This window comes from Papaver somniferum, chromosome 1 (assembly GCF_003573695.1).
Source record: "Papaver somniferum cultivar HN1 chromosome 1, ASM357369v1, whole genome shotgun sequence".
In the NCBI taxonomy this organism is placed as follows: domain Eukaryota; kingdom Viridiplantae; phylum Streptophyta; class Magnoliopsida; order Ranunculales; family Papaveraceae; genus Papaver; species Papaver somniferum.
The window spans coordinates 12549492-12575740 of record NC_039358.1 but is presented as its reverse complement, the minus strand read 5'-3'; the positions used below and the strand labels follow the sequence as shown (position 1 = coordinate 12575740).

Below are 26249 nucleotides of genomic sequence, written 5' to 3'. Positions count from 1 at the left end.
GTTGTAGACTTGTAGTTGTATTCATCAATACTTTATGTGTTCGTGAATGGTTGGATGTAAGAAATTTATATTTTAGCTACTACAATTTGTGTGTGGTTTCAGTGTTCTGGGTGTATAACTCGTATTGAGACAAGCTCTTTATAGGGCTTGTAGTATATGTTCTTTTTATAACTTCAGTAAAACCTATAGCCAGGCATATCCCATTTATATTATAATATATTTTTATCACCAAATAAAGCCTATGTCCATGTAAATCCCGTTTATATAAGAATATATTTGTTCTTGCATTTTATATTAGAAGTAGAGGGAAGCAACGTATGGATGGATGCGCATTTGGTATTACCTGCGTCTAATCCATTTAAATGGCGGGTTTGTGATTTTCACCCACCTCCAATCCATCACCCACCAGAAGTGACATTCGTGGGTGAGTGAATGAAAGGGTTGAATACAAATGGATTTGCAGATATAAAAAATTATAAACGAAAACGGATAAATGTTGAACATGAGTGATATAACTTAGTCTTGAAATTTAGATTACTAAACAATAAGCAATTAACATAATAAGAGCAACACAATGCCTTTCTAACAACCAAAATTATAATTTTATTGACATAAACGCCTCTGATCAATGCAAAATTGATAATTCTGCCGAGTGCCATTGAGGATCTTCAATGCCTCAATAACAAACTAATATGTATATTATCCACCAATTTTCCATAGTAACCTTCGTATGTGAAAATAATACTAACAATTCTCAAGGTCGAGTGTTCAACGGATGGATGATATCCACCAGTCTCCAACCCGTGAAAATAACCGGTTTCAAAACTCGCCTGCATCCAATCCGCCGAGAAACAAATTGGGTGCCCACCTACCAAAAAGCGGATTAGGTTTGGATAAAATTCAGGTTTTGGTGTTTTCGCTCATCCCTAAGATTCAGGCCACCGAAGGTGCTTGCAGATCAACTGCATCGGCGCCAAATAATACGCACAAGTGAAGGAAAAGTGGGTGAAAAGCAGTCTCTCGGTCCAACAGTAGGTGAAAAAGCTGTCTGCTTCAGGAATCCGACAGTTACATAAGATAATCTGGGCTGGAGTTCTCCTTCCCGTTTGAGCCCACGAAGAGGATTGTAGTGTCAGTCTTGCGAGACTGACTATTTAGGCGAGGTTTTGGTCTTGGACGAGTTCTAGCCCTAGTTCGGGGTTTCGGCGCCTCCTAAAATACGTATCACCTCTCTTGAGTAGCCTATAAAACCTCAAAACCCTAAAACCTCTAGAGATAAAATTAGAGCAGATGATTCTCTCTCTCAATCTTGTTTCTAGTCCTACTTTTCTTTTCCATAAAACCTCTAGAAAATCCTCATAATCTCTACTAAAACATCCTCCACAGAATAGAAGTATGAGGAGAGGAAACCTGAGGTAAACTTTAGATCTCGTTTTGTTTAAGCTTTTTGGAACATGATGATCACTGATTGTCGCCCCAGTCTTACAAGCATATAATGCTTAATGGTGATTGACTATTGTTATCGATCTGATTCCATATGTTTCATACTTTTCATGAGAAAAACCGATTTGATTTTATATGTTGATTTATAGTTATTAGATCTGGTAAGGCGATAGAGAAGTGAAGATTTGTAACCCATTTTGCTTTCTGTAAAACAGAATGATGATTATTTTACATGCACTACCATCTGATCTCTGTTGTATACCAGATTAGTTCGATTTCAAAATTTTTTTTTATTGGTTTTGAGTTTTTAGGGTTTCAATTTTCTGGTTCTTGATTTGTACAATCAGTGATGAATTATTGTCCTATTTCCTGAGTTATCAGTGATTATTCAACAAATATCACCATCTTTCGACTGAGGTTGTACATCTCAATTACTTAATTTTGTTTGATTTATTTTGTTTTTGTCTAAAAAAGAAATCTGAGTTGTTTGTATAAATTATCTGATTAAGGTTTCTAGTAATTGCCTGAGGTATCTGATACTCTGACTAATTATAGCTGGGTGTCTCGTTTAGATGGCAAATATTGAGAAAGATTAAACAGGTCTTGCGACACAGGGGATTCAAAAAATTGTTATCTACTTGTTACTAAATCCCTGCTTACATTATAATTTTTATGATATTTACTTTATTTGGACTTGAATATGATGATAGGTATTGTCGCCCCAGTCTTACATGCATCAATGATGCTAGATGGTGATTGACTACAACTTCTTCTGATTCAAAATTAAGTTTAAGTTCATGTTTTTGTGTTAATTTATGGCTATGTTATGATTTTGAGAGAAATGAAGATTTGTTACCCATCTATTCTGTATAAGGATGATGACTTTTTAACATGCACTACCATCTGATCTCTCTATGTCAAGACCTTTTGTTTTGCTTAAAATTCCATACGGGTTAACTTACATTTTTCCTAAATGAATTTATTGTATTTTTGCACAGCCTTTTAGCTTGGGCAATTGCTTTTTTTTTTCCTTGGATGATTTCTCTAGTAGGTGAGACATTTCTTGCGGTGATGACATTATTGTATTATTCTGATTGGGGCTCTTCACCCTAATTTGACGACAAACCCTTGGCTGTCTGAGCTCTTCTAGTCTCTTAATCTTTGTTTATCAATTTCAAGGTTTAATTGATAGTCTGCTGTGTATTGATAGTCTACAGTGTATGATTTACTTATCCTCTTCATCTTATATGACACCCTTTGTCTGAGTACCGGTAGTTGATAAAACTGCACCCATTACCAATTCGGGAAGATTTGACATTGGTTCTTCTTGAGATAATGGCTTGGGTTGCTATATCTATATGTGGCCATTCTGATTCATGAGTTTTCAGTATCATGTTATCCGGGAAACTCCACTCACATCCGTGAACTTATAGCCCTTATCTTTTTCATTGAAGTCGTTCCCTAAGATTTTTGTTGATGCGGGTGCAGCTTGTTGTGGGATTGAGGTTGTTTAACCATTTACTTACCTTGCAAACCTGGATCTTTTTCACCTGTGTAACATTTTATGTCCTGGAATCCTGTATCAATTTTATAAACATTAACACGTTGAGGTCTTCGAATTATGTTGCTCTGAGTGAAAATCTAAACCTTAGATTTTTTTTTTCTTTCACCTGGGTAACATTTTATGTCACTTGTAAACAATGAACGCTTACAAATAAAATATTGTAAAAATTATAGTGTATTCCGACAAGAAATAAGACTAAATACCCGAGGGAATGATCCTTGGGAGACCAAATACAAGTAGAGGCAATGGTCCATGGAAGATTTCTGACCATTTTGAGATCATGACTGAAAAAAAACGAGATGAAACGCTCATAGGCTGTGGCATTAGATAAACATTTTTGTTTATCTAATGCCAACTAGATTGTGTACCAATGAAGAAACCACTAAAATAAGAGAAACCACCTAGATTAATGCTCTTAGAGATAACTAAACGCTATGGAATGAAAATTATCATCCAAAATCGCCAACGCCTAAACAATGTCAGCATCTCATCTGAGCTGATTGTCGAAGCTGCTAACGTCCTTAACGAAACTGAGGATGTAGTTTTTCTAAGAAACTTATTTTTCCTACGCTACGGCTTGCAACACTTCACTGCATTGAATGAAAATTAACCTTGCTATTGAACCATTTCCCTTCGCTATCCCTTGCCCCATCTCTTCTTTTTATGCTTACTCCAACCTGATTCCAGATAACAGTGGAGACGCCTTCTCCTTATGTGGTGCCAATTTACTTTAATTGGTCGGGCTTATGAAGATCACATTCAGTTTTTGCTTTTCAATATATATTCCTTCTTTGTAAAACTGCCAATAAAATAACTATGACAAATTAATCTTCTGCTTTTGCTTTCTTCAATTAGTAATAATGCTACAGAGACTTACCATGCTAGATTTGGTAGCCTTATCGCAGGTTCCGAATGGAACAATTATGCTCTCAATAAGGAGTTTGTCCTTGAATTCCATATCAGAAGCCACCAAAGGTGCTTGCATACGAACTATATTGGCACCAAATAGAACAAGCATTTGTTAGTTAATTAGAGAATTACAAAATATACACATTCATGAAAATGTACCAGACAAGTATACTGCGATATATAAAAATAAGTCTTCTCGAGTACCTGTGGTTTCACGAGTAGACTTTGGACGAACAACGCCAATGTATGGCGACGTAGGGTATTTCTTCGCAGCCGTGGCTTTTAACTGAAAACGATTTACATTAGCTATTACCCACATCACATAATCTTGGCAGAACTGTTAGCCATCCATTCATAAATCAGTATATTAACCATCCAGAAGTAAAAATCCATATGGAATGGAGGTTGTACCTTAAAGGCCACATAATGATCCAAGCTGTTGACAAGCTGAACCAAGGACCTGCTTTGCATCCCCAACTCAACTAGAAAAATAGAGTATGAAATAATTAACAGATGCTACTCGTTGCACTAGTAAAGTTTCAGTCAGCAATCTTAACTTCAAATTCCACCTCAAAAAACAAAGCCTAGCTCCAAGAAAAAAGAAGAAGAATCAAAACTAGAAAAACCCATTAGACACGAAGAATTCCAATACAAAGATCATTTCTCTGAACGGAAAATAACTGAAAGCTAGCTATTTCAGTTAAATGGAGGAGAAGTATCTCCTCTCTGGTAAAGTTTCAATCATATTTTTTTTGTCTCTTTGTATAACTGAAAGCTAATTCCACTAAGTGCACTCGACTTCACTTACACCCCCACGGCCACACCCACATCCATATTTACTAACCTATTTAGTAATTTTCGAAACTCTATCTTTTTATATCAGAGTTGTCGTTAACTTGTTATCAGCCAATCAATAGATACTCCTAACAAAATTATAAGGTAGTTTTCTCATGCATACCGACGTAACGGTAATCTGGTTTACTGAGCTGTTTTCAAATGTATGCAAAGAAAGCTGACAAATTCACCAACGGAATGACAAATTCAGTCACAATAAAACAAACAAATAATCTACTTGGAAAGCCTAGCTAGTTTGATAAAGCACTTAAAATTAAACTCGAGCTCTCCATCTGTAGCTCCAACTCCAGCTCCAACATTTATGCTGGTAGTGTTGGGTGCAGTAGTGCTGATTCCTCCTCCCAGATCATGAACTCCTCTGTCTTCAGATCCAGCTCTAGCTCCATCGTTTGTGCTGGTACTGCTGATTCCTCCTCCCAGGTCACGAACTCGCCTGTCTCCAGCCTCATCATTTATGCTGGTATTGCTGATTCCTCTTCCCAGATAATGAACTCCTCCATCTCCAGCTCTATCATTTATGCTACCACTGCTGGTTCCTCCTCTCAGATCCTGAACTCCTACGTCTCCAGCTCCATCACTTATGCTACCACTGCTGGTTCCTCTTCCCAGATCATGAACTCCCCCGGCTCCAGCTTCAGCTCCATCATTTATGCTGGTACTGCTGATTCCTCCTCCCAGATCATCGTGCACTCCTCCATCTCCATCTCCATCTCCATCTCCATCTCCATTTCCAGCCCCATCATTTTTGCTGGCACTGCTGGTTACTCTTTCTTTTCCATGATTGTACTCTTGGACACTTTCCTACGAGGGTTTTTCCTTCTCTTAACTTCATTATCAATTTCCTTGTATCCGGTTTTTTATCAATTTGACATATTCCTTTGATCTCTTCAACTTTGTTTATCACCAATTCTAGAGTTGCATTGAGCTGTTCTAAGGAGGGTTTGAAATTCATCAACATATTTTTCGCATCAATAACTGCTTTCAGTAATTCTGATACTACTGCCCCAAGCAGAGCTCCTCCTATTAATTCCAAAGGCATATTTCTACCAAACAGACGATTTTTTCTGAATTCCTCACAACTGAAGTATGAGAGAACGAGAACAGAAATCTCAAGAACTTAAGTTCATTTTAGCAGAAACAATAGGCTCCGTGGAATACTCAACAATTAATTTGCAGTCAGCCAGATGATAAACTAAACCCAGTGGCTCTGTTTGAAGTTAAGAGTTACTTTGGAAGCTATGCCATCAATTAATATTCCACAAGTCAAACCATGATTTTTAGTATCAAGTTGGGGATCAACTCAGTGGGTCAACTGAACACTACTTGACAGATCCAAGAGCACACATAATCTACAAAATAAGATTGGACGGTCAAGATCATTTAGTCCGTTACCAGCCCTTACATTCCTCTCATGAGCCATGTTCTGAAAAACTGCCGCTTATGGGTTTTCAAGGGAACAGGACCGCCTTGGTAGCTTACTGGCATGATTAAGGAAATATGCAGACGGATGCGAGCGACCCCACAATTTAGCTTACGGGTTACAACACATTTAGAGAGAAGGAAATCAAACATCAGATGGACTGGCAAGCCACGCAACAGACGGAAGCTAAATAGGAGGTTTCACGGCAACAGTTTGAGTTTAGGTGGTCCCAAATTTTTAAAATCAATTTGTGATAAATGACTCCTACCTGGGCCTGGACTCTCGTGCAACAACGTTGTTGAAATAGTGAAAACTCCAGTCACACACATTTTTCAGATTTTTTCCACTGTGAAACCCACGGGCAGGTGCGCACTCATTTTTTATAGAAAAATTTATCATACACCCATATTTAAAAGAAAAGTGCTTCCGTGTTTTCTTATCCTTCTTTCTTCTATGTTCTCTTGATTTTCTAAAACATCTGATTCTCGCCATAGAGTAGCTAATATGGGGATTTTTTAGCGGAAAAACTACAATTTCATGAGATGGTATTTAGATTTCATAGTTTCTCTGTGATTATATGATTTTTTTCCTGATATTGTTTTAATTAGATCTGGTTTCTCAAATTTATTGGAATCTTAGTCAAATCCCATTTCTTTCTCACTCACTGTCTCCAATTTCAGTCCTTCCACGAACCCAAATTTCTTCTTCATCAGTAAACCAAAGAACCTCTGTTTCAATTTCTAGGAAACACGGTTAAAAGGTTGTAGCATCAATACAAAGAGCTGTGTTGTTCTTTTGGATGCATTGCAGAAAGCTGAATGTCTTCAGCAGGCGGCAGATGGTCATTGAGTTGTTGTTGTGGCCAAAATCTAGTTGAGCTATGCAGTCGGTGGTCACATAGATCGATTTCAGGTGGTGGTCTTTTGGGTCAATCTGTGTTGGAGATGTTAAGAAGCAGCGATGAAGAGGTGTGTTATCGGTGGATTGCTGGTGATTTGGAGGAGTTTGCAGTCGAGAATAAAACAAGGGGAAAGTGGTGCTGGCTGCAATTGGTGGAGATTGAATTGGCAATGGCTGATGACAGACAAAAAAGAACCGGAGTCGAATTACGGCTGCAATATTAGAGACAAGATCAGCTACCCAGTGGTGAACTCTGGGTAACGTAAACCAGAGTTGAAAACAGATTTTTATGACGTGGGTTTTACTCCCTCCGTTTCTTTTTAATAGGTCAGTTTTGTTTCTAGAAAAATTTAAGGAAATTAAGAGAACTAATCATTGAAAGTGGTCCTCATGACACTTGTCAATAAAAGAAGTGAAGTGAAATGGTCCTCATGACACTTGTCAATAAAAGAAATTAAGAAAAAAGTGATCCCAGAAAATTAAAGTAACATTTGACTTTCCCAATTAAAAAACCAGTCTATTTTTTTTGAAACATTTATTTATAAAAGCCATCCTATTAAAAAAAAGAGAGTACGTAAAACGCTAAGTTTTTGAAGAAAGAGGAATTGTTCGAATCAATTTCGAAACAGCGTGGATTTAAGGTTAGTTTGTTTAAGATATGAAGAAGTTTTTATTTTGGTTTTTAATTTAACTGTTGATAGTTTGCCTTGTGGTAGATTGATTGGTATGATTCATGTAAAAAGCTGAAAAGAAATTGTTGGAAAATGGAGTATTAATTGATTCTTGAATCACAGTTCGGTAATTTCTGTTTTCTAGTTGAATAATAATAATGTATAGGCAGATTTTGTAATTGTGATTTGTGGGGGGTTAGGATTTAGTAGAAAGCTTGTAAGGTTTGCTCAATTTGTGTTTGTTAAAAGTCTTCAAAGACATGGTTTTGAATAAAGATTTCAAATCAAAATGTTTAGTTGATTTATTGATAGTTTGGGAATGTGGACACTCCAAAAAAGTATCTTGTGGGCGAATACTAAGTTAGAAATGATTTTGGTGGTCTCAATTTTTGCAATAGAGATTTTTATGAATATACATGTTATGAAGACATGAAATTAAGAGAACATGAATTCATGTGCAAGTGGATACTGGGATGGTCCACTTACGAAGGACAAATAGCAGTGTTGGTACTTGCCACCAGCAATTGAGAATTGGATCTCGATGAAGCCATCAAAGGAGGGTTGGCAAAGGCAAACTCGTATTATACAAGGCAAAGCTGGTAGCAGTGGATTGCATTGTCATGCTCCTCAATAATATCTGCATAACATGCAGTCATGAAAATGGATGCATAATCTTTTATGCATCCGAAAATATGGTTGCATAATGCATTATGCATTCATTTTATCTTTATAACCTATCTTGCTGTCGATTTTTAAAATGTGCATTACCTGTTATGCAGTCGTGCAAATGGATGCATAACCTATTATGCATCTATAAAATTTGTTGCATAACTTGTTACGCAGTCCAGAAAACGGTTGCATAGCACGTTATGCAACAACTTTTTTGTCACTATTGAAACCAACAAAAACAAAAACTTTATAACCTGTTATGCATCCGAAAATATGGCTGCATAATGCATTATGCATCGAGAAAATTGTTGCACAATCTTTTATGCATCGAGAAAATAGATGCATAACCGTAAATATGGATGCATAATGCATTATGCATCGATTTTTTATATACGCACTAAAGTCAACCAAAACGATGGCTACATAACTTGTTATAGATTATGCAGATGCATAATTTGTTATGCAGTCGAGAAAATGGTTGCATAATTCGTTATGCGTCTGCGTAAAGTGTTATGCATTTTTTTGGTGGCTGCATAATGGTTATGTATCAAGTTTTCGAAAATTTTGCCTAAAATGATGATCACCTCCGATTTTTTCGTGAAAAATAAAAATTTGATATTGTTGTTTGTACTCGTTGCATAGCTCTCTTTAAAAGATTTCCAACGATATAAAATTTGTAAAATTCCAAGGAGTGGTTTTTTAGATATGCTATATCAAGTTGTGTTGCCAACTATACCCCTGAAAATATAGTATGCATAATGAGTTATGCAGACGTTTTTCAAAATTTCATATAATTATGGGTGTCACGGTACCTAAAATTAATTGTGGGTCTGACAATGAAAATATTATTTTTTTGGGTCCGCGCCTAATTTTCCCATTTTAATAGTTAATTTATGACTTGTAACACTTTATTGCATTTCACAAATACAATCATGCTTTAATTTTCAACTTTTGCTTTTTCTTTTTATGCTTACTCGAACCTAATTTGGCAGGCTATGCCTTCTCCTTCTCTGGTGCCAATTTACTTAAGTAACTGGTAGTGTGGTGGAGAATGGGTTGGGCTTATGAGGACCACTTTCCGTTTGTCTTCTTGAACGTGTGGTCCATTATCTTTCTCAAACTGCCAATAAAATACTACTGCAAAAGCTTACCATGCTAGGTATGTGATAGCCTCCTTGACGGCTCCAAATAGATTGGCACCAAAGGTGATTAGAGATTTACAAAACAAACACATTCAAGAACAGGGGCAAGGAATACGTGATGATAGAATTTTTTTAAAAAAATCTGCTAAAAAAATAAAGTAAACAATACTCTCATGAGAGTTATTTGAAAAACGGAAATGAATGTGACCTGGACTGATATAGCGAAGGCTTTGTTCTATGTTAGCGTATCATATGTAAACTTTATCATGAATAAATTAATAGACACTCCAATAAATTAATAGACACTCCAAAAACTAGTAAGATCACTGAAAGAGAGTCTGAGTAGATTCAATTCTAACTCTACAAAATTATCTTCTATGCTTGGAGCATGTAAAGAACACCGTGATATATGTGGTCTGGGCTATAAAGGAATAGACACTCCAAAAACTAGTAACATCAACTTTGATAAAGCTAGTGATAATTCTCCATGTGAAAAACCTTTGGCAGCTTGCAATGGTCCCAAAAACAAGAATTCTGCTCCTTCTAAATCCGCTCACAAGAGAACAATTAAAAATAATTCCTTTAACTGCTATTACTGCGGGAATAAAGGTCATTCTGAGCGAAGATGTCGTTATCGGTTGAGGAATGAAAAGCTTCGTAACATTCTTACTTGGATGTCTAAAGAAGTCATTAAACCGGTTTCACACATTGTTGGAAAAGGCGCTTTAAACACTCAAGGAATGTACTGTGATAAGTCCTTTCTTAATTGTGTGTTCAAAACAAAAAATGCCTACAATGAAAGAAGGAAGAGTGGCGAAAGGGTGACTGACCTTGCAAAGAGAAAAAGGCATAGGAGGAAGAAAGAAAAGTTGAGTTCCTCATCTCCCCCTGAAGAAAGATGCAAATCCAAGACTTTCGCTCCAGATTTCTTACATATCAGCAATCGAGTCTCAGATCTAAAAATCAGTGTAAACAGGCTCAAACGGAGCATCAAGAAAACATGGAAAACAGTTGACTCAGGTACTCCTAACCCTTTTCTTGATAAAACTTCTTCAACAATGACGATTAATGTCTCTCTAAATACCCTTGATAAAGGAAAAGAAGAAGTGAATATTGAGGAGCAAGATGCTCATCTTAATACATCATGACTGCTTAAAGATGCATCCCTCCTTTACGTAAAAGATGGATGCACTTTGTTCTCAAGATGTTCATCTTGAGAAAGTTGTCAGGATTGTATTAAGTTCTGTGTTAAGTTTTTTTTTTTTTTAAAAAAAATCTTCTTTAGTCCTCGTGTTCCTTCATCCCTTCTCCGAGTGTCTCTCGGAAATTCTCTTTGCATAATTAAGCTTTTCATTTCCCCTAGGTCTCACATGTGTAATTGACCAAGTACACATACCAGACCCACACGAACGTCATTGTTCCTAGGGTTTCTTGGAACACCTTAAATACAACGTTCCATAAGGCCAAAAGATTCTATTGGACTCTTTTTTTTGTACACAATGGATGGAAGCTACAAGGTTGATGAAGTTGAGAAGGGCGATATTCTTGAGTTGAATCCTGTTTCTATAACATGCTTTCATGTTGTTGATCATGAAAACAAACTACCAGTTCAGATGTCATCACAACTGGTAGGAAATCTTCTTCGAGACTTTGAAATAGTACGTGAACAACTCGGAATTGCAACAAGGAATCTTGATTTTCTGAAAAACAAACTGAAGAAGGCAACTGATGAGTTCGTTCATATTCAATCTCTAGTTGCTGACAGAGTTTAGGATGTTTTAATCATGTTTCTTGTTTTATTTGCCGAGTAAGTCTTCTTTTTGGATTAGTTGGAAGAATAACTAGTGCTTTGAATAGCAATGATTGTGACTACACATAACTATTATTTTTCATCTTCTTGTTCTTTTTTAGGTTTATTGGTATTAAATTCTAAAAATATATGGAGGATGATGTTTTTGCAGTATTTAATCTTTATGATTTGTTATATTGCAATTTTTTATGGGATTGGTGGTTACGTCCGTGAACTATGTTTGTCCCATACTTTGTCAAAAGTAAAGTCGTTCGTGATCGGTATTCACGTACTGGTAAAAAAATGAATGGACTTTTGACAAATACAAAAGTTAAGCCTATATTGTCAATTATCTTGATGGAAGATAGGTTAAAATCTTTTTTTCAAGGATTATATTAATATCGTTATGCAAATAGTGATGGGAAGATAGAATGAATCCTTGTGTATTCCGCAGTATTGATCATCCCTGATCCATATTTTATGTATTACTGTGAGGCTCCGTAATGTATCTTATGTTGAGCACTATACAACCACGTTGATTTTTTATCTTAGTTGGTGTTCTGTGAGGTATCTTATGTCGAGCATATTGAAGTAAATTAATCATCTTGTTTGGTTATTTAGTTATTGCTCCGTAAGTTTTCTTATGTCGATCAAAATGAAAATTAAATTGATTACTTTTGTAATTAGTTTGATTGTGTATTCCAATTAGATTAATTATGAGTTCTCTTGTAATCAATCTAGTTGAGTATTTTCGTGTCTCCATAAGTTCTATTATGTTGAGCACAATCAATTGAATTGATCACTTTTTGTGTTTAATTTGATTGTGTATTCCGATTAAATTAATCATGGGTTTACTTGTGATTAATTTGATTGAGTTTTTGGATATAGGAAATCATTCTTATGGTTTTTGATGTCCAATAAAAATCATTCTTTTCTTTTGAAATTAAGGTCGCTCTTGTTGTTCTTTCGGGAATGACATCAAATGAGAGTTCTCTTGAACTTGTTCTTAATGGTTATATCTTGAGGGGTGTGCGGCTGTGGAGTTTTAGAGGGGTTATCTTGTATCTTTAAACTCCTTGATGAATGCATTTAGCTTCGGCTTTATGATTGCATCTAAATTAGTTGGTATGTATTTTTTTCCTTTTGTCATGAAATGTCTCTCTCAGAAATTTCATTATGATCCCGTTCTTGTACCTTTGCCAATTTTATTGACAAAAAGGGGGAGAATTAATATGTAGTTCACATTACAAATACATATGGTTTTCGGATCATTGTGTAAGGTGGAGTGGTTTCCATGTGAGATGGAGTATTGACTAGGGGGGGTGATACATATCACCATAGTATTATTGTTGAAGTTGTGATACAATTGAACTTTGACGCTGTGTAATAAAGAAATTTCGCCTAATTAAACTTTCAACTGAGCGGCCGTAAGAGATTTTGCCTAATTAGGTTACTCTCCTCTCCGAATAGGCGGCTACACTAGTAACAACAACAAAAGAGTAAATCTGTTGTTACGAATGATTAGTTTGCTAGAAAGGCAAACTTCGAGTATTTATATACAAGGAAGTTTGGACACTAAGGAATTTCCAAAACCGAAAATATTCTCAAGATATTCATAAAAGCACATATTCGGTTTTCATAATTCCCGAAAATGCGCTGTCCAAAAAATAACGATCGAAATCTCTCGGAAAATCTAATTAGTAAATGCACATTACTAATTCTGTAATTTCCCTACAAAAATGAAATTAATAACCTTAATTAAAAGATTCTTAACTTACTTATGTTTCGATCCTTGGATTCTCTTCCCTTAGCCGTTAAGGAATATCTTTGAACAATTAAAGAAATAAACATTCACAAGACGTGTTCAAAGTTTGTCGACATCTTAACTTTGTAAGTTCTATTTCACACTTACAACCTTGAAACTGATTTGCCACACTTCCAAACAAGTTTAGAATTGGTTCATCTGACTTTCAAGAACTATGTGATTGATCAAACCATCATTCAATCACAATCATGGGTTTACGGTTCTACCAAAACAAGTTTCGGTTCTACCTCCATGTGAGTATTGTGCATAGTCACACTAGCTTTCCAAAAATTCGGTTGACTAGGTACTAAGATCAGTTCCAAAAATTTCGGTTGACTAGGTACTAGGATCAGTTCCCCACATATATATGGTATCTAACGTATATGTGTTGCACATGTCCATAGTTACGGTTCCCATTTTCCTAAAAACGTGTTGCACATGTCCATAGGATCGGTTCCCCTTTCTGCTATAAACCTTGCTGCACCCCATACAAGGATCGGTTCCCTTTGATGTACTGCACCCCTTACAAGGATCGGTTCCCCTTTCCTTTTAATTTTTCAGACATACAAAATCCGATCATATCACAGGTGATTACTTAAGATCGGTTTTACTAATAAAATTTATACCAATACATAAGTCAGGCCTTTGTGAATAGTTCTACCAAGAACACAACAAGTTGTGAGCGGTTATACTCTATCATACATATTTGTTGTTCATAAGATATGCAATGAATAACAAAACCAATAACACCTGGAAATTTCCTTTTCGGTCCACAAACAAGTTTATGAACTTACTTCCTTAGAATACATGTAAACATTTTTCCCTAGGATGAAATCCTCACCTCATACCCATACATAATCACAATACCATTCAAATGATTATGGCGATGTCTTATCTACAAAATTTAATGGTTAAGCAATAAACTCCGTTTAATCATTCAAATAATTTACATATTATATTTCTATGAAACTATTGATTGTGTGAACTTTCATCAAACAACTTATATGCAATACCAAAAGCTTGAATAGAAACCAGCTTTTCAAGAAGAAATTCATTGCATACCTCAATAGAAGTAAGGTTTCAACTCAGCTGCCTCCCCGTCAGTTGAATAGAAACAATTAAATGAATTCCTGCATAAACATGATGCAAAATCTCAAGATCTGATTTCTCTAACAGAATACCAAAAAAAACTTTAACAATATGGTGACTCAAAATTTGACCCACATAATAAGAACACCGGATTTGATTTCTCCCAAGTTTAAATTGCAGAAATTAAAAAAAAAATTAACAACATGCAAGATCCAGAAATCTAAAAACAGCCTTACCAAGATTAACCAAACTATAGATCTTCACAAATTTGATGATATTTAACATATCCAGAGACGAAATCATCAAACATAATCAATATTCTTCATGAATTGAAGTTCTCTAGAGAAAAAATCTTTCCATGGGTTCAGAGAGAAATGAAAGCCAGCGGAGAAAAAAACGAAATTAAAATCTGAGAACGATTTTAGATTTTGTTTTGGTGGTGGACAAAAACTGTCAAAAGAAGATTTTTTGGAGGGTCATATGGACATTTCATAGGAAAATAGAGGTTTAGTTGAACGATAGCAGCTGAGAGGTGCTATCTGATTTCCTCTATCTAATAGAGGTTTATCCTCTAGATTGGTAGAGGTAGTGGAAAAAAACAAACACCTAAAAAAATGGGGCCCACCTCTACTTAGAGGTAGATAGTGCTTTGCCTCTACACAGAGGAGAAAACAAACATGTTGTTGGATTAAAGTTACAATCTAAGCAATTTTTTTTTATAAGAAAGGATATACAGTAAAACCTCCATATATTGATACTCCATATATTATAATAAAAAATCATGGTCCCAACTTGGGCCAGTTATAAATAGTAATAACCTCCACATTTTGATATTACTTCTTTTTTCAGTCCCGCCTTAAGAAATTTACCTCCATATACTAATATTAATAATCGACACTATATTAGAGAAATACAGATCTTGTTACATTGAAATTTATGATCAAATAAAACACTTATCTATAGTTGTTAACAAGAAGAGGTAATCTTTGGGTTGGTTACCACAATTTTTGGGTTGTTATAGATTGATGAACTATCTTCTAAGATACCTAGTACTATTTATAATTGCAGAAAACATCAAAAAACTCATGATAAGTTTACAAGTTGGGTCCAAGAGTATAGCTCAATGGTATCCTATCAACTCAATTAAGGAGGAAGTCAGGGGTTCGATCCCCACCGTGGTAGAGGTTTGTATTTAATTAGTTATATAGAGGGGTTTGACGGGGTTGGATCTAGCAGTGGGGCTAGTCCAGCTGGATGAATTTGGGTAGGGTCCTGGATCCGACTTTAGTCTATCACTATAAAGATGTATTATATTATTTAATATGATTTACATACGATGAACTAGATTTTTTTCTTCAAATTTTCTAGTTATACCTCTCTATATTAATAACCTCCATATATTAATAAATTTATGAGTCCCTGAATGTACTAATATATGGTCGTTTTACTGTATTGAGAAGAAAAATATGTACAAAATATTTGAATGAGGAGTAAAAGAACTCCTTAAACAACTAAAGAAATAAAAAACCTATCTCAAGTCCATTATTTCTTTCCAAAAGTCCCCTTTCTTTATGAAAAAAAAGTCAATTATTTCTTCCCATTGAAACAAGATTTGGTTCACAGAGTAGCCTGATGAAGATTTCAGTTGTAGAACTCCATAAGCATATATCGAGTTTTATAGCACATAAAAGGTCTTCTTTAGATTTTGGTCTAGCACTGTGAACTCTTCTCCAGCAGATTGCATAAGGCAAGAGGTGCCAAACCAGTTTCACTTTTTTTTGAAACTCTTATTAATCTCCAGCTGAAGCCACTTAAAAACTCATTAGACACCCACATCACCTGTAAAGACTTAAGAAACGTATCCCAAAAGTGATTTTCCCAGCTGCAATTTAAAAAGAGATGATCCTGCAATTCAGCCTGACTATTGCATAACAAGCAAATAAAATTCACAGTCACCCCTCTGCTCTGAAGCATAACCCTAGTAAGAACTGAATCATGCATAATAGCTCACATAAGAAAAAGAACTTTAGGTGGAACAAACTTGCTTGTTACTATATTGGCGTAATCCCAGTCAACTTAAGCTTTAGTCAATTTTCTATAGAACTTTATATGTTCCCAAACCTTCAATAATATTCTCCTCTCCTGTCACCAACAATACGTTTCTCAACTCATGTTTAATTTTTAACATATCAATGCGCTCAGCTGGGTCCAATTCTCTTGAGAAAATGAAATTCTAAGAAGTTCCTTTCATCTCAGCTACTGTCCCAGACTTCTGTCTACTAACTTTATATAAAACTTTACTTTTAACTACCATTGTATTGGGTTACCTACCGGTAAGCTAAGGATGATCAGAAAATCAATTTTGATAATCATAAATGAATTCTCCCTCAAGCTGAGTCAGGTTCTCTATCAAATTCGGTAATTTAGGGATTGATCTGAATATTTTTCTCAAATTTTTTTTGAAGATAAGTTCTGATCATAGTGTTCAGATTGGGAGCTACTGAAGGAATTATATACTTACAGAGGATTTTACTCCTAAAACCTCTGAAGCTCGGTTAACTCCTTGGAATTTATTCTTTATGGTAAGAAAAACTAACATTTTGAAGTAGTTTTTTTAATGTTTTTCTTACATTACTACATTTTATCAGTATTCAAGTCTAGTTGTCATGTGTATTTCTTATTTTCATGAGATGGTTCTTTGTTTTATCATAGATGTATGATTGTAACATATTCTCATAAGCTTTATCTTATTAGTTTCTCTTATTGTGCAGATTATATTGGTAACCTAAAATTTTTACCCTCCTTAACCAGGGGAATAGCCGCCATCAGTATAACACACTTTGTGTCGATAAACTGAAATGTTCTTTCGTTAATTTAGGGAGAGAATAAACACCATTGAAAGGTAAGATTAATAAATATCGAAAAATAAATAGGTTATCTTTATTAATTTCCTATCATGATGAGCAAAATTCAGGTTGCCACCAGAAATTGGCACGAAACTGACTCATTTTGTTTTTCTCACACCAAGATATTTGGTGCAATTGAGGTGTTTGAGATTAATTAATCATGATTAAAACACATGGTTGTAGTAACTATTGAAAATATTATTTTACACTTGCTTGAGAATGCCGACATGTAAAACTTGTCTCAACAAGGCAAGTTAAGCATCTCGCAATTGGTTGGTTGTCAGCCAAGCAAAACTATTTGAAGTTATTTCACTTCAAGATTATAAATAATAGTATAGTAAGAAGAACATATTCGATTCACATGGATATATGGATTGTTAATTTCATTTGATAACTTAAGTAAACATGGGGGAATTTTGTTGTTCAAAAGTAATTTAAACTAAAACCTGTAAATGTTTGAGAAAATATCAAAGAAGAATGTTGGTTAAGAGATTCGTCGTCCATCACTAAACATGTTACTCAATCGAACATCATTACCATAGTTCAGTCTCTCTCGTTACCACTAACTCTAAAGTGTCCTCAATAGGTGTAATATTTGCCTCATAATGTCAACACATACTGCAATCGCTAATACAAGTAACAGACTAAGGATAGAACCTTCTAAACACGAAGTCGATGAATAATCAATCGCAAGTGTCATTGGTAACTAGCATCTCCACTTGCATCACCCCCATCATCGCTTTTGTCTTCGACAAGTTATGCAAAAGAGAAAGAACAACATTCAGCAAACAACAAATGAGAAAGATGTAACCACGAATTTAAGATATTTAATACTAAATATGTAAATGAAGAAGAAAAATAGATCAAACATACAACAAATTTCACAAGAGAATTTGAGAAGTACCTAGACTGGGCTATCTCACCAAAGTTATATTTCATCATTTTACGAGGACCTAGATTTTGAAATCCCTCCATAGCTAAACGTCGGTTTTGAAGAACCCCAATTGGCTCTTCCGCCTCTTCTTGAACTACATAAACTACAATAAACAAACTTTGTTAACTAGTATTGGAATCCAAATTATTTAAGAGATAAGGAATATTTTTCACACAAATACAATACCAGCTGATAGTCCTCCAATGCTATTATCATTCTTTGCCTTCTTTTTAATCTTTGAATATGTTGAGGCCATTCTAGTACAAATGATAATAACATGTGCGACCCTCTCTAAAGGAGTTTTATCATCCTCATCATCCTTCAAATTCTCTGCCAAATATTTGTAAATCTTGGCACAAGTTTGTTCCACTGCCTTGCCCCCAATAACCCATTTTTAAGGAGAGACTCCAACAGTTACATCCCCTTTATCTATTATTAACTTCACCATTTTAGGACTGCCATCAGGGTCATATTTGCAGACAATAATCTTGGAGCTTGAGGTCTCTTTACCACGATCTGCTCATTTTTTCAATTGTGCTCTAATGATTTGCTGAAGTGCGGTAGAGGTCTGAGCAGAAGTAAGAGGTGGGAAGTCTTTGTCTTCACGTTCCAATATCTGTTAAAGAAAACAAATCATATTGTCAAGATTATATACACTTCAAATTATATATATATATATATGCTCACAATTATAAGCATGGTTTACCATGTTCTCAATTCATTTGTTGCCTCTTTGGTAAATTCGTAGCACCCAGATCTGGCCACTATACAATCATGAATAATGTTTACTTTTTTATGTTGTAATGTCACATTATGTTCATGTACTGCTACTTTCTTAGGTGTATGCAAATAAACTACTCTTGTGTCACTTCTAATGACGAATCTATTATCATGGATCACCACTAAGTTAAATGTACTTGTAAATTTATATGTCATCTGCGGATAGAGAAACAAAAAAACAATTCAGACCAACATTTAATGTCAAAGATGAATGAAAAAACAACATTAGATATTACTAAGACCAAACAAGGTAAAACTCATATCGAGTGTAATTTTTAAGAACTTTGTTATCGCAGGAAACTGCTCAAAATCTTAAGGAAGTAATCGAAGATACCCAAGCCTTACATATGCAAATACAAAAGGCAAAACCTTCTATACCTTCTAAATCGAAAGCTTATGAAACCCCAGACCTCTGTATTTCTAATCATTGCCATAATTTGATTAAAGCAAGGAAACCTAAAATTAGTTCGAAACGTAAATCTTGCACCGAAAGAAAGGTAGAATGCACATACTGACATACATGTCGATTATGTCTCAAACAATTACACATCTCTAGTTTGTGATGAATAAGAAAAAATATATAAGTTCTCATGAAAAAAAAACATCATGTCAAACAGAATGACGAAAATCCACTCAATAAAGGTGCATATACATAACTAACAATGTCCAAAAAGAATCAAGCTGACTTCTATGGCTCTCTACCACAGAGCACAGTTCATTTTCATCAAACTAATGGGGAGAATTTTTACACTCATCATGATATTCATTATGATTATTTCTTAGTACATCAGGCCAGAATCTATCACTGGTAATAGAGTACAAGATTAAGTAGTTAATACTTACATCAGGTCCACATCCATGTTTTAAATTTGACAAGCTCATTACTCACAGTATCAATTTTGACCTGATCTCTGTTATGTAAAAAGAAAAAATAAAAAAAACATAATACAGTTAGAACTCAATAACTACTATCTATTTAAGTTTAGATCTAGATAAACTTATTTCTCGGCTCCCTACATCCCTCATTTTTTTGAAACTATATAAGTTTAGATCTTAGATAAAAACTCTCACCTCTTTTCTTGGTTTATTGAACTAAAAGAAAATACGTTTTTAATTTACTGAGTGAAAGAGAAAGGATTGTTGGTTTACTCAAAGAAAGTATGTTTTTAGTTTACTGAGAAAAAATATGTTTTAACCAGATCTTGGGACGGAAAAAATATCAAAGTTCTCATGATAAAAAAAATAAAAAATCATGTCAAACAGAACGATGGAAATACACTCGTTGAAGGCGCATATACATAACTAACAATGTCCAACTAGAATCAAGCTGACTTCTATGGCTCACTACCACAGAACACAGTTCATTTTCATCAAACTAATGGGGAGAATTTTAGTACATCAGGTCCAAATCTATGACTGGTAATAGAGTAAAAGATTAAGTAGTTACTACTTACATCAGGTCCAGATCCATGTTTTAAAGTTGACAAGCTCATTGCTCACAGTATCATTTTTCATCTGATCTCTATTGTCTAAAAATAAAAAGAACGAAAAATAAAATAATACAATTAGAACTCAACAACTACTATCTATTTAAGTTTAGATCTAGATAAACTTATTGCTCAGCTCCCTACATCCCTCATTTTTTGAAACTATATAAGTTTAGATCTTAGATAAAAACTCTCACCTCTTTTCTTGGTGTTACTGAACTAAAAGAAAATATGTTTTTAGTTTACTGAGTGAAAGAGAAATGATTGTTAGTTTACTAAAATAAAATATGTTTTTAGTTTACTGAACTAAAAGAAACACTCTTACCTCTTTTCTTGGTGCTACACTGCTACTAAGTGATGAAGGAGAAACGATTTTTTTAAGCAGAAATTTGGTTTTTAGTTTACTGAGAAGAAATATGTCTTAACCAGAGTTTGGTACTGAGAAAACATCAAAGTTCTCATGATAAAAAAGAATAAAATAAAAAGAAAAAAAAATCATGTCAAACAGAACGACGAAAATCCACTCGTTTAAGGCGCATATACATAACTAACAATGTCCAAAAAGAATCAAGCTCACTTTTATGACTCACTACCACAAAAAACAGTTCATTTTCATCAAACTAATGGGGAGAATTTTTACACTCAATATTCATTATGATTGCTTCTTAGTACATCGGGTCCAGATCTATCACTGGTAATAGAGTAAAAGATTAAGTAATTACTACTTACATCAGGTCCATATCCATGTTTTTAAGTTGACAAGCTTATTGCTCATAGTATCAATTTTGATCTGATCTCTGTTGTCTAAAAGAAAAAAAGAAAAAAAAACATAATACAGTTAGAACTCAACAACTACTATTTTATTTAAGTTTAGATTTAGATAAACTTATTGCTCAGCTCCCTACATCCCTCATTTTTTGAAACTATATAAGTTTAGATCTTAGATAAAAATTCTTACCTCTTTTCTTGGTGTTACTGAACTAAAAGATCTAGAAAATATGTTATTAGTTTACTGAGTGAAATAGAAATGATTGTTGGTTTACTAATAGTATGTTTTTAGTTTACCGAACTACAAAAAACACTCTCACCTCATTTCTTGGCGCTACACTTCTACTAAGTGATGAAGGAGAACAAATTGTTTTTAAGAAGAAATTTGGTTTTTAGGTTACTAAGAAGAAATCTGTTTTAACCAGATCTTGCTACGGAAAAAAAGAACTTACCAAAAGAGGTAATGATCTTACGGTGTTAAATCTTATTTTATCTCTTTACGTAAAGGGTCTCTGCAAATCGGGCGATAGCCGATTCATCCCGTTTTCTCCATTTCTTCTTCAGCCTAAATGAATCAGCCAGGAATCAAACCAGGATTTATTCTTCTTCTCTATAACCTATGTTCGATTGATTGTTTGTTTTCAAACTTCTGTTCTTTCTCGATTTTTCCCAAAAATTTAAAATTTAAAATTCATTTTTTCCTGGAAATGTCTAACTGATTTATAATTTCTCCCATTGTGTTTACAGGTTGTTTATCCAAAAATAACGTTGGCCTGGTATCATATGGTGATTAGTGCGTTTATTGTTGTTGTTCTAGTGCTTGTTGAATCCATTGTCTCATCTGAAGTCCTAAATGCTGGTAAAGTTTTCATTGCAAAAGAAATATCCAATTTTGATTCAATCAAGGAACGAGTCAAGTTTGGGAATCGTCGGTATGGTAAGAGGAAATTTCGTTACAGATTTAAAATTCGAATAACACTCCTTTCCCTCTGGTCAACTACAACCCATATGGTTTCCTTTTCTGTTTCAACAACACCCAAAAATATCTCCATACCTAATTTTCAGGAATATCATATCTTAGGTATTCACAGTCATCCTAATTTCAACCAAACCAATATAAATCCTAAATCCTATAACAATACACATCCTACTATTTATTCACAGTAAATCAAAAAATGGCTGCAAGCAGTTCAAAAGGAGAAATTGAAGCTAGTAACAACACTGTAGTGTCTGATCTTTCTATGAAGTTTAGGCAAACAACTTTAGCTCTGAAATCTGCTGATGAATCTATAACTTTCACTCAAGATGAGTCAGACATAGAAGAATCTGAAGCAGGAGAATGAGATTTTTTTTTAATAAGAAAGATCATTCATGAAGAAAGAATGGGCTATGGTACTGTGGAGAAGAATATTCAGTTTACTTGGAACTTTATTCCACCAAAAGAGGTTAAGATAATTGAAGTTGATACAAATGTTATGATATTCAAGCTGCAAAACAAAAAGATAGTGGATAGAATAATAGAAGAAGGATCATGGAACATTGATGGCTTCTTGTGCATTTTGTATGACTATTTTCATGCGCTGATTCACCAAAACTTGGATTGGAACAAGCAAGTGTACTGGATCCAATTGAAATTCCTACAACATGAACATTTGAATGTCAGATCAGTGGATGAGATGGGGAAGCTTTTAGGATAAGTTCTTGCTATTGAACCATCCAATGCTATTCCAGTGGAGGGGATTCCTGTTAAAGTCCGTGTGAAGATTGAACTCACTACCCCATTAAGAAGAGGAGTCCTATCTATTACTGCAGTTGGAACAACAAAATGGATCAAGTTTTTCTATGAAAAACAACCACATAAGCTATGTAAGGAGTGCTACATGATAAACCATTGCAAAAAGGTTTGTCCAGATGCAGCAGAATATGTCAAAGATGTTCATGCTAAACCTCTACCATTTGGAGGAGTTTGGAGACTAAAGAAAACCCACACACCAAGGGGTAACACTGTCACCACCCCAAAACCAATGGCTAGAAGAGCTATTAAGGCTGCTCCTTTTGTTCCACCAGAAGATGGAATTCGGGTGAAGATTCAAGCTGATATTGGGGATGGGGATACTCAGGAAAGACTTGGAAAAAGACAACGGTTTATTGACATGGAGAAAGGAAGTGCTGAGAAAATAACCAATGAAAACCCTGCACCAAATAATGAAGGCACTTCAGTGAGACAAACAACAATCAGAATCCCATGCAAGGATAAAAAATCTGGAGGCACTACAAGGGGTAATGAGGTAAGCAAAAAGATATTACCTACTCTTTTAAAAAGTTTCATTTCAACTAATTTAAAGTTTAAGCAGTCAGTATTATTTTCAGTTTTAAATACTCTTGTGAGCAATATGAAAATTCTATCATGGAATGTTTGTGGATTTGGGAATAGAGACACTAGAAAACATCTCAAAGAACTTATAAGGTCTAATAACCCTGGTATCATTTTCTTAATTGAAACTAAAAATACAACTAGGAAAGTGAAACAATACACATATAGTCTCATGTACCCAAATGTGTGCTTTCATGATCCTATAGGTGTTTCAGGTGGTCTTTGTCTTATATGGAAAGATGGTATAAGCCTTAAAGTAACTGAAATCAAACTTAATATCATTCAATGCCTGGTTGAGATAGATGCCATATCTAAAAAATCCTTAGTGTCTTTCATTTATGGTGCTCTTGACTATGATGTTAGAACTACTCAGTGGGATTACATGAATAATATTGCTTCCCAAATTAACTTACCTTGGATTGTTGCAGGTGATTTGAATTTTGTGCTTTCTCAAGAAAAAAAAGATGGTGGTAATTTAATTATTCAATCAGTTCTTGATGAAAATAATGAACTCCTAACTAATAGTGATCTTCATACCATAAACTTTATATGAAATCCATATACCTGGACAAATAGAAGAAACGTTCAGGCTCTTATCCTAGAAAGACTTGATAGATTCATGGCTAATGATAGTTGGTTGAATTTTTATCCTAATTGTGATGTCTACCACCTTATACCTTTGGCCTTAGATCATTGCCCCATCATGCTAGTAACTTCTAGAATGCAGAATGACACTCATAAACCATTTAGGCTTAACAAAGCTTGGTTCAGGGATAGTACCTGTAAAAGTATAATTGAAAATACCTGGAAAATGAATAGTAAAGGTTCACATGCTTTTAGGGTCACAAAATCTCAGTTCAACACCAAGCAAGAACTCAGGAAATGAAACTATATTAGTTTTGGGAACATAACAACACAGATAAACAAAATCAAAGATCAAATAGAAAACCTATCCTTGAGGAACAACAATGATGATAATGACATGATTGATGAACTTAAATGCAAGCTCAATCAATGGTATGACATAGATGCATACTTTTGGAGACAGAGAAATAAGGATCAAGACCTTAGAGATGGAGAAAGGAACACTGCTTATTTTCATCAAAAGGTTAATTTTAGGAAGAAAAGAACTAATATAGATACTCTACAAAATTCAATGGGTATTTGGCTCACTGATAGGAAGGATATAGCAAATAACCTAAAAGACCATTTTTTTAATATGAGTAGATATACTTTTCCTCCTTTTGTTGATGATTACTTCAATATTGTGTTGCCTTGCATTCCTGATGATGAAAATTCCATGTTAACTGCTACACCTACTCATGAGGAAATAAGAAATGTTGTCTTTAGCATGCATCCGTGGACCACCCCTGGACTTGATGGATTTCCTCCTGGATTCTATCAAAATATGTGGCCAACTGTAGGAGAAGATATAGTGAACATGGTTCAAGCCTTCTTCCATTCAAAACATTTGCTTAAACAACTTAATCATAATTTTACTGCTCTCATGCCTAAAAAGAATTGTCATGTTTCTGCTGTGGATTTTAGGCCTATTAGTCTTTGTAATGTGACATATGAAATCATATCCAAGCTGCTTGTCACTAGAGTAAAACCTTTGCTAAACAAGTTTATTTCTCCATTTCAATCTGCCTTTGTTCCTGGAAGAATAATAACTGATAACATTGTTATGGCACATGAACTAATTGATACAATGAAAAAGACTAAAAGTATGAAGGGTTGGATGGCCATAAATCTAGATATGAGTAAAGCCTTTGATAGGATTGAATGGAATTTTGTGATTGATAGTCTTAAGAGTCTAGGTTTATCTAATGAATGGTGTGATTTAGTAAGTCAATGCATTACTACTTTTTTCAACCTCAATTCTTTTGAATGGATCTCCAGGTGAGATGTACAAACCTCAAAGAGGTTTAAGACAGGGTGACCCATTATCACCCTATCTTTTTATACTGTGTATGGAATCCTTGTCTAGAAACCTCTTTGCTGCTGAGAAAAATAATGATATTCATGGTTGTATTGTTACTAAGAATAGTCCTGCTGTAAGCCATTTATTCTTTGATGATGATTGTTTGTTATTTGCTAGAGCGAAACCTTGTGAAGCTAGACATATAACTAATATCATTGATAACTTTAGTAAATACTCTGGCCAATATGTTAATTTCGAGAAATCTGGACCAACTTTTAGTCCTAAAGTTCCTATCAATATCAAGAATGAGATCTCAAATATTTTGAATATAAAAAAATGACTTTGCAGGATAAATATCTAGGTGTGCCTCTTTTGTTGCAGAAAAACAAAGTTGAGTCTTTTAATCCTTTGTTGGATAAGTTTGATGAAAGACTTACTCCATGGAAGTCAAAATACATTGCTCAACCAAGTAAGACAACTCTCACACAATCTGTTTTAGGGACTATTGCTAGTCATCACATGGTTGTCTTCCCAATGCCTAGGAAGATAACAAAAAAAATGGATGCTATACAAAGAAATTTCTGGTGGAATAAAAATAAAGGTGAAAAAGGTGTCTTTAGTAAAAAAAATGGAATCATGTTGCTCTCCCAAAAGACTTGGGAGGTTTGACTATAAGATAATCTGTTGTTCTTAATCAAGGTCTCTTGGATAAATTCGCTTGGAGGATGCTTTAAGATCCTGATGCCCCTTGGACTATCCTCCTTTGTCACAAATATTTCTATGGTTTTAATCCTTTGAATTGTGATTTTTCTAGGAATGAC

The 26249-nt window shown here is 34.6% G+C and overlaps 1 protein-coding gene and 6 non-coding genes across 8 annotated transcripts; 6 read left to right on the top strand and 1 right to left on the bottom strand.

The window, feature by feature from the left end:
• Positions 1 to 1450: 1450 nt before the first annotated feature.
• Positions 1451 to 1534, top strand: LOC113342405. Its single transcript, XR_003356655.1, has one exon. It is a non-coding gene; the product is annotated as a small nucleolar RNA U31b (small nucleolar RNA).
• A 79-nt stretch (positions 1535 to 1613) lies between these two features.
• Positions 1614 to 1697, top strand: LOC113341856. The gene has a single exon (XR_003356191.1). It is a non-coding gene; the product is annotated as a small nucleolar RNA Z195/SNORD33/SNORD32 family (small nucleolar RNA).
• An 84-nt stretch (positions 1698 to 1781) lies between these two features.
• Positions 1782 to 1866, top strand: LOC113341873. The gene has a single exon (XR_003356194.1). It is a non-coding gene; the product is annotated as a small nucleolar RNA Z196/R39/R59 family (small nucleolar RNA).
• A 273-nt stretch (positions 1867 to 2139) lies between these two features.
• LOC113342394 lies at positions 2140 to 2222 on the top strand. The gene has a single exon (XR_003356642.1). It is a non-coding gene; the product is annotated as a small nucleolar RNA U31b (small nucleolar RNA).
• Positions 2223 to 2277: 55 nt separating this feature from the next.
• Positions 2278 to 2356, top strand: LOC113341851. Its single transcript, XR_003356190.1, has one exon. It is a non-coding gene; the product is annotated as a small nucleolar RNA Z195/SNORD33/SNORD32 family (small nucleolar RNA).
• A 382-nt stretch (positions 2357 to 2738) lies between these two features.
• LOC113342338 lies at positions 2739 to 2864 on the top strand. The gene has a single exon (XR_003356616.1). It is a non-coding gene; the product is annotated as a small nucleolar RNA snoR80 (small nucleolar RNA).
• Positions 2865 to 3137: 273 nt separating this feature from the next.
• Positions 3138 to 14634, bottom strand: LOC113279317 (vesicle-associated protein 2-2-like). Of its 2 annotated transcripts, none has more exons than XM_026528018.1 (6): positions 14492 to 14634; positions 14229 to 14296; positions 4328 to 4500; positions 4121 to 4202; positions 3885 to 3997; positions 3138 to 3806 (listed from the first exon to the last, which is right to left on the bottom strand). In XM_026528018.1, exons 3-6 carry the CDS (start codon positions 4385 to 4387, stop codon positions 3738 to 3740), a joined length of 324 nt encoding a protein of 107 aa, XP_026383803.1. In that variant the 5' UTR covers positions 4388 to 4500; positions 14229 to 14296; positions 14492 to 14634; the 3' UTR covers positions 3138 to 3737. The 2 variants fall into 2 exon arrangements, with proteins under 2 accessions (XP_026383803.1, XP_026383800.1); XM_026528015.1 differs by having other exon boundaries at positions 4328 to 4398.
• Between the last annotated feature and the right edge of the window lie 11615 nt (positions 14635 to 26249).